The sequence below is a fragment of the Pelophylax lessonae genome (genome assembly GCF_965119305.1).
Source record: "Pelophylax lessonae genome assembly, chromosome: 5".
Taxonomy (NCBI): domain Eukaryota; kingdom Metazoa; phylum Chordata; class Amphibia; order Anura; family Ranidae; genus Pelophylax; species Pelophylax lessonae.
In genome coordinates, this window is record NC_138772.1 from 55,603,226 (window position 1) to 55,615,652 (window position 12,427).

A 12,427-nucleotide genomic window follows, 5' to 3' on the forward strand; every position below is an offset into this window, starting at 1 on the left:
CCTCCAATGTTTTATTAGCGGCATCTCAAATGTCCTACTACTGCCAGCTGAACATACATATAAGATGGTGGTCTCTAGTCAAGTGTAATACAAAAGCAAGATGTTTTTTGCAATATGGAGCTGTTGATCATGTCTTAGATTAATTATTCTACAATGAGTAAGTATTAGGACTTAAGAAGTCTTTTTGCTAGGAGCAACAAAATCTGGAGTGCCAAACAATGCCAATATGAGCCCCTCCCCATAGGTTCCTAAATGGATCATTATTTTGATACAGTAGCTAGGATCAATTGTTAATAATGAAGCACAAGAGGGGTGAAGGGGGATGCCCAAGCCAACTTAAAATTAGTGTGGGATGCAGCTGACATTTAACATTTCAATGCATATTGTAGACGTCGGAAAATAATAAGTGAAGACGTTAATTGTGTTTCCCCCACCATCAGCTCCTCTTTTAATTTCTCTGACATCTCTCTGTAATGGCACAGTTTCTCTTTGGTAGCTATTGCCTCTTCAGTAAGTGTCTGAAGCTGATGTTCCAGGTCAGTGATTGTATTTTCTCTGGACTGCTCTGTGCTTCCCTGCAAACAAGGAATAACAAAATTGACTGTTAGCTAATGAACACTTATCAGAGTCTGCAAAGAATGACAATAGAGTCAACCATGCAAAACCTTACTTGCTAATAAAATTATGATGTTTATAAATCTACTCTTCAAAAAAAAAAAAAAATTGTGTTTTAGTTCAAGCTTTGTAACCTAGACATTATATTCCGGCAGCACGGCTGTGTTCTGCCCTAACTTTTTTTAGTGCAATTAAAGCAGTACAGGTTGGTCAAAAACCACCCTTGCCTGTGATTGGAAAGTGAAAGAGCAGCAACATAGCAACCAGCATCCTGTGTAATGTGCAGTAGAGTGAAGCCTGACAGTCTTAAGCAGGCCATCCTCTGCTCGAATTATGGCTGATTCCTGCTGAATCGGCTGAAATTCAAGCTGTGGATTGCCCTGTTTGCACTGTCCTTCACCCTCAACAAAAGTTGATTTTTCAATTATTTTTGCTAAAGAAGGTGGTGCAAATATTCTGCACTGAATAGCGCTTGTATCCGATATAGAATTTTGAAGCAGCAGCTGCTGAGTACAACAGACCAGTGGTCGCCAACCTTTCGGGCCTCACGGCCACTAAACTCACAATTTTGAATCCCGTGGACCACTAACATGAACATTTATATGCCTTATACATGCAATGCTCTGGCTCTCTGCCCCCTCCCCCTGGATCACACTGCTGCCTCATACATGCAATGCTCCTGCTCTCTGCCCCCCTCCCCCTGGATCACACTGCTGCCTTACACATACAAAGCTATCGCTCTCTGCTCTCCTACCCCTGGATCACACTGCTACCTTATATGTTCACTTCTCTGGCTTTCTGGTTCCCCTCACCTTCAAAGATTCATGATTGGATCTCACCTCCTTATCCAGCCATGTCTGTGATCAGCGCTGCCATTGGAAAGTCCCCTCCTTTTTCACCTTCAGCTCTCTGCACTACTCCTGGCACCTCCCTCTGAGTTCACAGGAGTCGGAACTACAGAGGAGGCATTGAGTATCATTGCCGTACAGTACTGACTGTCAGCACGCTTTGAGAACAACATTGGAAACAACATTTGGTGGTGTACATCCACCACTATTATTGATTTGCGGCAGAATCCCTTGGGACCACCAAAATTTTCTTGTGGACCATCAGTGGACCTCGGACCACTGATTGGTGACTGCTGCAATAGAAAACAACTATTGTATTTGGTGAATTTCTGTAGTTCAGCCAGAGGACTTAAGCATAAGAAATATAAAGTGTTTATGGCCAGCTTTACAGTGCAACCCATTTCTATCCATCTCTGAATCCTACTGCATAAGGGAGAAAAAAAGGGCTAGGGAACATAGGGTTTTTAAACCAATAGAAAACAGAGTTAAACATGGGGTGGGTTTTTTTTCCTGTTTACACGTCTGCTTTGAATACCTCTGTTGATAGTTTGATTCTGAAATTTGATGAACAGAAGAGAAATAAGGAATTATGCTACATCTTCATCAGATCAAGATTAGTAGACTGATTACCTGTAACAGAGAAACATCTCTGGTTTCAGTTGCTGCCCAAGTTATGCTTCGTTTCCCCTTTGGGCTCTTCAAGAGTTGCTGCAGTTCAACCACTTGCTTTTCCTTTTCGGCAGCTAGTTGGTTAGTGAAGATAACCTGATCTCTTTCTACCTGAAGCTGTTCGTGGAGATCAGACAGCTGTTTCTCTAGTTCTAGAAGTTGTAGGTTGAGGACAGCTGACTTTGATTCAGACTCCCCTCCTTGAGAGAGGTTGGGACCATGGGTTTGCAATATCTTGGACTCTTCAAACACAGAAGATCTGTCATCTGCATGCATACGTTTGGTGTGTAACTGAATGGCTTTGAGTTGGGCTTCGCTGACAAGAGCTGCGGCCACTTTTTCCCTGAGTGAGTCCTCCATGGTCAACATTATCTGATCATGCTCATCAGTTTTGACCTTAACTTGCTCCTTGAGTATTTCTATTTCTTCTAAATATAACAAGATCTCCATGTCTTTTTCATTTACAACCTTCTTGAGTTCCTCCAGCTGAGTCTCTAAGCTGTCTATTGTACTCTGCATGGTCTCCTGCATTGATGTAAATAATGACTGGTTTGCTAAGAGTTGGGTGTTCTGGTCTCTTAAAGCTTCTATCATCCAATCGCATTGGTCTTTGTTCTCCATAACAGCGGTCACATCTCCATCAGACATTCTTTTACCACTGTCTAGAGTGTGTATTCTTTCCCGAGTACTATACAGTTGTCCAAACGGTTCCTCATACTCTCTCTCAGCTTTGGCATCTAATGTCCCAATAAAGGTCATCTCACCACCATTCATTTGTTCTGTCAACTCTTTCTCTAGTTTTTTAGATTTGTTTTCTTGGACAGAGGTCCTCTGTTGTGCTTCTCCTAGTTGTTTCTGGAGGGAGTCTATGACACCACTTAAATGCTCAATCTCTTTAGTTTGCTGGTTGAGTATGTTTTGCTGATTTAAATACTGCAATAATTCTGAATCCTTCAGCTGTACAGCTTTCTTAAGTTCTTTTAACTGTGACTCCATATTGTGTATGGTTGCTTGTGACGTCTCCTCCAGAGATGTAAGCAATGTTTGGCTTGCTAAAAGATCAGCTGTTTTCTCCCTCAATGCTTGTTCTAGATTGGTGACTTTATGAGCTGGATTATCAACTTCCCCCTCCTTAGGCCTGTTGCCATCTGGCATGTCTTCATTTTTCGGAGACAATCTCATTTTTGTTATTTCCTCTGACATAGCAGCCAATTCCATTTTAGTTCTCTCAAGCTCCACCTTTGTTTGCATCAGCTCACTACCTTCCAAACTTGCCTTTTTTTGCAACAACAATTCCTTTTCCAGTAATTCTTCCCTAATTTTTTCTTCATCTTTCCTGACATCAGGACTGGCATCTTCTAAATTCTGGACGGTCACGCTAACGAAATTGTTCAGTCTCTCAATTTCCTTTGTTTGTTGGTCTATTAGACCTTTTTGGTTTACATATTGCAACAATTCTGAGTCTTTTAGCTGTATGATCTTCTGAAGTTCTTGTAGGTTTGACTCCAGGCTATGGATGGTAGCTTGTGTGGTCTCATCCAGAGACACAAGCATGGCTTGGCTTTCCAGGAGCTCTGCTGTTTTTTCTCTAAGAGCTTGCTCTAGATCAATCACTTTAATTGCTGCTTCACCCTCTCTAGATGTGTTTCCATTATTTATGTGGTCATATTTCTCAGTTAAATTAACTTTCAAAAGTTCTTCCTTCAAAACAGCCAGATCTGTTTTTGCTTCCTCAAGCTCTGCCTTTGTTTGCATGAGTTCTTCTCTTTCTAATTCTGTTTTCTCAGGCAATAACTTTTCTTCTCTGGAGCAGACCTCGGAACCACTCTCTACCAATTCCTGCTGAAGTGTTCTAATAATCTCATTCAGCTGCTCAACTTCTTTCATCTGCTGGTCTTTTTTCTGAACATACTGCAGTAGTTCTAAATCCTTCTGTTCAACAACTTTTTGAAGTTCTTGCAACTGCAACTCCATCTCATGAATAGTAGCCTGAGTGGTTTCTTTCAAAGAGACATTTAACTTTTGACTTTCTAAGAGTTCTGCTGCCTTTTCCTTCAGTGCTTGTTCTAAATTAGTGACTGTAGGTGCTGCTTTGTCTACACCAATCTGTGTGGAGGAATTTTTAGCAGTCACATCATCGTGTTTTTGGGCCAATCGCAGTTTTGACAGCTCTTCCGCCAAAATAGCAAGTTCCTTTTCTTTTTTCCCAAGTTCTGCCTTTGTTTGATCCAGTTCATCATTCTCTTTGTTTTCCGACCTTTCTTTAGAATGTACTAAACCTGTTGTGGCATTTATCTTAAAATCAGAACTTGCCTCTGCCAAATCTTGCTTAAGTTTTCGGATCTCTTCATTTAACTGTTCGATTATCTGTGCTTGATCCTGAAGCAAATTGTTTTGCTGAACGTACTGCTGTAGTTTTAAATCCTTCTGTTCAACAACTTTTTGAAGTTCTTGCAACTGCAACTCCATCTCATGAATAGTAGCCTGAGTGGTTTCTTCCAAAGATACATTCAACTTTTGACTTTCTAAGAGTTCTGCTGCTTTTTCCTTTAATGCTTGCTCTAGATCAGTCACTGTAAGTGCTGCTTTGGTAACATCAACCTGTGTGGAGGAACTTTTAACAATCACATCATCGTGTTTTTGGGCCATCTGCAGATTTGTCAGTTCTTCCGCCAAAGCCGCAATTTCAATTTCTCTTCTCTCAAGCTCTGCTTTTGCTTGAGACAGTTCGTCACATTCTTTGTTTTCCAATCTTTCTTTAGAATGGACTAAACCTGTTGTAGCATTTATCTTTAGATCTGAACTTGTCTCTGCCAAATCCTGCTTAAACTTTCTAATCTCTTCATTTAGCTGTTCAATTTTCTGTGCTTGGTCATGAAGCAAATCTTTTTGATTTACATACTGCAGCAACTCCATATCTTTTAGTTTTACAACCTCCTTAAGTTCCTGAAGTTGTGACTCCATATTTATTTCAGTAGTTGGTGTGGTATTTTCTGGATCTGCATGTAAGGACTGGCTTGCTTCTGCTTGTACGGTTTTTTTAATTGCAAAAGTTTCGGGACTGGTTACATCAAGGTCCAAATGTCTAGTATCACCTTCCCTAGATCCATTTTCTTCAGGTTTGTCATTGTGTTTTTCAGACTCTCTTAGATGCTTAAGCTCTTCTTTCAAAAGAGTCAGCTCCCTCTTAGCATCCTCAACTTCTTTTGACAGAAGTGCCTTTTCATCATCAGTTTCGATCTTCTGATGCAATGATGCTGCATTTGCATTAGATGTTTCATTATGGGTTGTTTGGCTCTCTCCGTCCTTTGTTGTATCCTTAGATGCCCCAGAAATCTTCCCATCTACCTCCATCAAATCCAACTGCAACTTTTTGATGACCTCATTCAATCGCTGTACCTCCTGGTTTTCAAAGACCTGAGTATTGTTTGATAGTTCTTGTAGCTGGGATTCCTTCTCCTGAACGTTTTTTTGAAGATCCTGCACTTGGCATTGCAGATGATGAATTGTATTCTGGGAAGTTTCTTGCACAGACTCAAACAAAGCTTCAACGGCCAAATGCTGAGCAGTTTTTTCTCTCAAAGCTTCAGTCAAATTCTCAATACTAGCTGCAGAATTTAGATCAATTTCCTCTTTTGTTCTGACAGCTAATTCATTAATAATAGTGTTTTCTGAAGATGTTGTCAGTTTTTCCAGTTCTTCCTTGACCTGTTTAAGCTCTGCTTTGGTTGCTTCCAATTCACTGTTCATGAAAGTATCATCTGTTCTATCTAAAGGAGGACATGTTGATGTTTCTAGACTTATAGAGCTTTGGAGGTTCTTGGAAATGTCAGTATCTTTTATTCTCTGATCTTTTTTGGCCAGTTCTAGCCTTAGTCTTTCCACAGTCTCATTCAATACTTTGGTCTCCTCTTGGAGTGTCATAATTTGCTCGTAATACTGTTTCAAATTCAGATCTTTGTCTTTATCGGTTTCCTGGAGCTGTTGCAAACTAGTTTCCATGTCTGACACGGAAATTTGAGCTACTTGAGAGAACATTGAAAACTTTTCCTCCTTTTCACATTCCTTATGATCTAACACCCTGTTGTCCACATTCAAATCAGCATGTTCAGCCAGTAGTGCTAGATCTGCAGGCTGGTATGAGCTGCCGCCAGTTATCTCAGCCATGCCAGTGAAGCTCACAGTTACTTTTGGCTCTATAAAAGATAATTCCTCTTGAAGCTTTTCTATAACTTCATTTAGTTTTTCTATCTCTTCCTCACTGTTCTTTTTCAGACGTTCCTGGTCGCTTTTTAAGCACTTAATTTGACTCTTGTATTGCTTAATTTTTTCATTCTTTTCTTCAATCACCTGTGAAGTTAAAAAAAATATTGGTCAGTTTTATTATAAAAACACAAAAAAAACCAAAGGAAAGTAATTACTTTTTTGTGTGACGCGTTTCTCCCGATAGGGCATCCACTTAGATAGGAGTGGATGCCCTATCGGGAGAAAAGCGTCAGAGAGGAGGCGCCGCGTCATCACATCTAGACCAGGCAGCGGTCCGCACTGCAGGCGGACCCCGCCATACAGCTCCTTCGTGAGGGAACTCGCTATTATTGTCTTCACAACTGTAAGTGCAACCATTTGTTTTAATAAAAATCTACTGTTGATAATGCACTATTGCGGTTCCCTCTGTTGTGTCCCCTATTATTGAGGTTAACCAGACTAAGGAGTTACAGCAGCCAATCAGAGTCTGGTCACCTTTGGCAGGATCTTCTTTCGTCAGGCTTTCTGACTGGGTCTGTTCCTCTTGGACACAAGCAACTACATCAGCCATCCTAGAGTCCAGTAACCCCCGGCAGGACCACTCATCACCATAGAACCAGGCTTCTTGTTTGGCTTTTGTCCGGTAAGAGTCTAGGGAGCATGAGTGTGTCAGAGTGCCTTCTGTATTTCTGGGAACTTTTCTACCTGGCTGCATGACCTTTGGAGCGGTCATATTCATATATGCCCTTAACGTTTAACTTCTGGTAAGAGGCCAAGCTGGTGGTGGGACTTTGCACCTTCCAAACACAGTTCACCTTTCCCCAAGCTGGAAGTTTATGTCACCATTTTTTGCACTTTATTTATGGACTTATAACATGGACGTTTATTGCACATTAGTGTATCATTAGTCACCTTCTGGACATTCTTTGGTTTACACAAATTGCATACGTTTTCATTTTTTGCATTATTATTGCATTTTTGGTTCATTTGTTTGCATCATTTTGTATGTTGCACATATGTACTAGGCCATTGAAATCAATAGGCTGTGACTTATCATGCGACTTTGTTTATCCAAAGATGCAGGACAAGTCACACTAGTGGAAGCGTAGACTTAGTGTTGTTGCCTGTACTAGTCCTCTAATGTATAGTAATTATTATATATGCCCACTGACTACACAGGAACAGTGCCCCTCCTTGAAAATGATGTCACTAGCTTTCAATAACCACACCCACTTGCTGCTCTTGGACTCAGAAGGAAGAGGAATTGAAGTCATGTGACAGCCCTGAATACTGCAAAATAAAGGTAGATTTTTTTCATTTTGAGACATAAGGCTGAATTCCGCTCACATTAATGATTGCAGGGGAGAATTTAAGTATTAGGCTTTACTTCCACTCTAAACAATCATTCTTGTTTAAAGAGGAAGTAAACCCTCCTCTGCAAGTTGTACCTATAGGTAAGCCTATGATAAGACTTACCTATAGGTATTGTAAATATCTCCTAAACATGTACCGTTTAGGAGATATTTACCTTACATGTATCCAGTGACGTCACTGGCGCATGCGCTCTGAAGGAACGGCCGCTGGTGCCGTTCCTTCAGAGCCCCGTGCCGTGACCGTTGGCTCCCGCGCGCGTGCGCGGGAGTGACGTGACCGCGGCTCCGGCCAATCAGATGGCCGGATGCCGTGATCCAAGAAGACGGGCGACTGAACATGTTGCCCGTCATAGAGGTAAGCAGGCGGCACGGCGGGGCTCGTTCTAAGGTAAGTATTTCATAATGAGCTAGTATGCGATGCATACTACTAGCTCATTATGTGTTTCTCTTTCAGGGTGAAAAAAAAATAAATAAAAAAATTTGGGGTTTACAACCTCTTTAAATGGAATATAAAGGCCATTAAATATTTGGGCATATATGCAACAGCAGATTTAACAAAAACACATTCCAAAAATTATGTTCCCTTACTTAAAATAAAGAAAGATCTGGAAGTTTGGGATAAAGCCACTTTTATGTGGCCAGGCAGAATTAATATTATAAACATGAACGTGCTACCAAAGGTTTTATTTCATTTACAGATGGTGCTTACTGTGTTTCCGAAGACTTTTTTTTTTCCTTTTTACATCAGGTTTTTAAAACTTTTTTTGTGATGGAAAGCTAAACTCAGATTAGTATATCAAATCCTTATAAAGAGTAAGTCAGGAGGTGGATTAGGACTTCCAAATGTGAAAAATGAATACAGAGCAGTGGCACTGACTAGAATACTTAGCTGGAAACATTATGGAAACCAAAAAATATGGGTCAGGCTTGAAGAGAGTATGGCAGGCTGTAAGATACCTGATGCCCATGGGTTCCAAGGACATATTGAAGCCTGTTGAGTACTATCTCACCCCTCACTATGCAAACCTTGAAGTTATAGTATATTATAACCAAACAAGGGGACAGTATCTCCACCTTTATCTCCTCTTCTACCATTGGGGACTTTTTATGGTTCCCACCGGGTGAATTTCTTACATTTTTCAAGACATGGGCAGTGGATGGAGATACTAGCTGTCTTAAATTGATGTGTGCAGGGACATTATGCCTGTTAGAGGAACTCCGAGAAGTTTATGGACAATTCCCCTTAGATACTTGGCTATATCAACAATTACAACATTTTACTGTCTCGCATCTGAAGGAACTTAGAAGGACAGAAACCCTTACGGGATTTTAAGCCTTGTGGCTCAAGCTCCCAGTTGATAGGGGCTACTATCCATCACTTACAGGCATACCCCGCTTTAAGTACACTCACTTTACATACACTCGCGAGTAAGGACACAGCTTGGCATGACACTACTCCCGGTTTTTAACATTGGCGTCTATTGGAAATCTTGGTCAGCTTGACATGGCACTGCTCCCAAACCATAAGTGACAGGGATATCAAACTTGGGGAGCACCTAGAGGGGACCCAGGACTACAACTTATCCTTTTTGTGGCCGGCCAGCTTGCCTAGGTAATCTACCATGTCATAGTCCTGGATCCCCTTAACATGCTCTCCAAGCTTGGTGTCCTTATCACATGGTTTGGGAGCAATGCCATGTCAACCTGACCAAGATTTCCTATGGAGCTAGTGTATTTACATGCATTGAGAAATGAAAAAAGGTATTGCTTCACTTTAAGTACATTTTCGTTTTACATACATGCTCTGGTTCCATTGTGTACTTAAAAGTGGGGTATGCCTGTATAAATTATTGAACTATTATGGACCACTTACAAGTCTTTGTTTTTTTTTTTTAGGGAATGGGAAGTGGCGTTAAAGCATAGTTTCTCTGAGGTGAAAAGACGTGCAATCCTGAATCTGACCCACTCCTTCTCTGTCTGTGCAAAGACACCCCAGAGTAATTATGAACTTTTAACAAGGTGGTACAGAATCCCAAAGTTAAACAGGTACATTTCGTTATGGGAGCGGAGGAATGGATATACACTTACCAGCGAAGATATGAGATGTTTAGTCAAAAATGGATAATTTGGAAGAATTTTTTTCTCTGAGGGGGGAGGGCACCGAGTAAAGGAAGGTTTGATTAGATATATGCAGAAATTTATATTAACCGCTTGCCGACCGCAGCAAGTACATATACTGCGGCGGTCGGCCCCGTGCAGGCAAAGTGACGTACCGGTAAGTCACTTGCGCGCTTGCCCCCGCTCATTCACGGACACCTCCGCGCGAGTGACCGGCGGACCCGATGTCCGCCAGTCACTCGCGATCGTCAGTTACAGAGGGAGAAAGCCAGGCGGCTAATGTAAACAAACCCGCCTGTCATTCTCCCCTGTGTAAGAACAGAGATCATATGGTCCTGCTATGTAGGATCGTAGATCTCTGCTGTTACATGAAAAGCCACATCCCTGCACAGTAAGAATCACGCAACTAGGGACACACTTAACCCCTCCTTCTCCAATAAAGTTAACCCCTTCCCTGCCAGTGTCATTTTTACAGTAACAGTGCATATGTATAGCACTGATTACTGTAGTAATGTCACTGGTACCCCCAAAAGTGTCAGTCAAGGGTCCGATCTATCCGCCGCAATGTCGCAGTCCCGCAAAAAAAAAAAAATCGCAGATCGCCGCCATTACTCGTTAAAAAAAAAAAAACAACAAAAATGACAAAAATCTTTCCCTTAGTTAGTAAACGCAATAACTTTTGCACAAACAAAAAAAAAATCGCAATAAGCGTATTTTGATTGAACAAACATAAGTAGCAGAAAACAAATTGACCAAAAATGTTAAAAAATTTAGATTTTTACATTTTTTTTGGGGAATTTCATATAAAAAAATGTGAAAAATATTGTTATTTTTGCAAAATTGTCGCTCTTTTTTTGTTTATAGCGCATGATCAAAAAATCGCACAGGTGATCAAATACCACCAAAAGAAATCTGTTTGTGGGGAAAAAAAGGATGTCAAATTCGTTTAGGTACAGCATCGCACGACCGCGCAATTGTCCGGTAAAGTCACGCAGTGCCGCATCGCAAAATAGGGCCTGGTCAGGAAGGGGGTAAAATCTTCCAGGGCTTAAGTGGTTAATACAGTGCATACTAAATCCTATCATATAGATGTTTTTTTCCCACGCTCTCCCTCTTTTTTTTTAACTTGTTTTTTCCTTATCCTTCCCTCTTGTCCACTGGTGATGTAATTACACAACGAAGATATAGATATATATATATACAAGTAGTGTGGGGAGGAATTGGTGAAGGAGTGTTCTGTGTGGGGGGGAAAGTAGAATCGTCTTATAGGGGGGTATGTATAAGTGTGTGCTCTGTATTTTATATTATAGATATATTTGTACTGGAAAATCAGAAATAAAGATTATATATTACAAAAAAAAAAAAAGAATACACTGAGCAGGAAAAATCTAAAGACTGGTTGTACAGAGGCCAATTAGTAGATCAACTTCTGTACAACCAGCCTGTCCATACATGGATTGAAATCCAACTAGTCCCTCTTGAAGCAGCCACATTTCGATCCATGTATGGCCAGCCTAAGGCAGAATTAAGTTCAGTCTATATTGGTTTGGCCCTCCACTAGTGTCCCAGCATCTCATGTGGCCCCTTGGGAAAATTAATTAGGAATAAAGTGGGTTTGGTAAAGTGACCTTTAAGAGAAGCAACCACAGGTTCTAACCCATCTTGTTGCTGTTTCCACACCTTTTGCATTGCAATCTTTATTAACTTAACAAAATGAAAGGTGGGTCTCCTTTTAGTGAGGAGCTTGGTGTTTTGGGATCTGAACCCATGGGTGCAAGCCCACCAGAACACGTCAAGATGGAAGGAAAGATCAGCAGCTCTTTCAATGCTGAAAGGTCAAACTCTTATACTGTAGTCACCCACAGGCTAAGACAATAAAGAGGGGGAAAAACTAATAAAACATACTGTATATTAGCACAAAAACGTTGTGATGCACTTCAGAAAAAAATAAAATGTTTTTTCTTTCTATGCCCTACTCCTGTCATTTCAGTAAGTTATGATGGCACTAGGTGGCCAAAAGTTTGTTGACACCTGACCTACACACCTAGACATCCTATTCCAAAACTATGGGTATTTATATGGGGTGGCCCCCATTTGGCTATAACAGTCTCCACTCTTCTGAGACAGCTTTACACAAGATTTTGGAGTTTGCCTGTAGGACTTCCTAACCATTCAGCCAAAAGAGGATCTACTGACATGAAGACATGGACCACAATCAGCATTCCAAACCATCTGAATGATGTTCAGTAGGATAGAGGTCAGAGCTCTGTGCAGTCCATTTGAATTCCTCTACAACAAGTAAAAATGAAGCAGGCTTTGAGCATAGGGGCACAGACATGCTGGGACAGAAAAGTGCCTTCCTCAAATTGTTATCACAAATTTGGAAGTGCACAATTGTTCAATATGTTTTTGTATGGTGTAGCATTAAAAGTACCCGTCATTGGAACCCCCTAATCCTAACAAATTTAGAGGCTGCCCACATACTTTTGGCCACATAGTGTACACTGACAATAGCTGGAAAGATCTGGTATTTCTTTCCTTATTTGAATACCTTTTAGG

General features: G+C 40.9%; 1 protein-coding gene across 1 annotated transcript in view; it reads right to left on the minus strand.

The window, feature by feature from the left end:
• Window positions 1-12,427, minus strand: part of AKAP9 (A-kinase anchoring protein 9) — a gene marked incomplete at its 5' end in the record, with an annotated part of 407,878 nt that overhangs the window by 53,772 nt on the left and 341,679 nt on the right. The window contains 2 exon segments of the mRNA XM_082257825.1: window positions 435-575; window positions 2,094-6,482. Of these exon segments, the coding sequence (XP_082113951.1) occupies window positions 435-575; window positions 2,094-6,482 (4,530 nt within the window).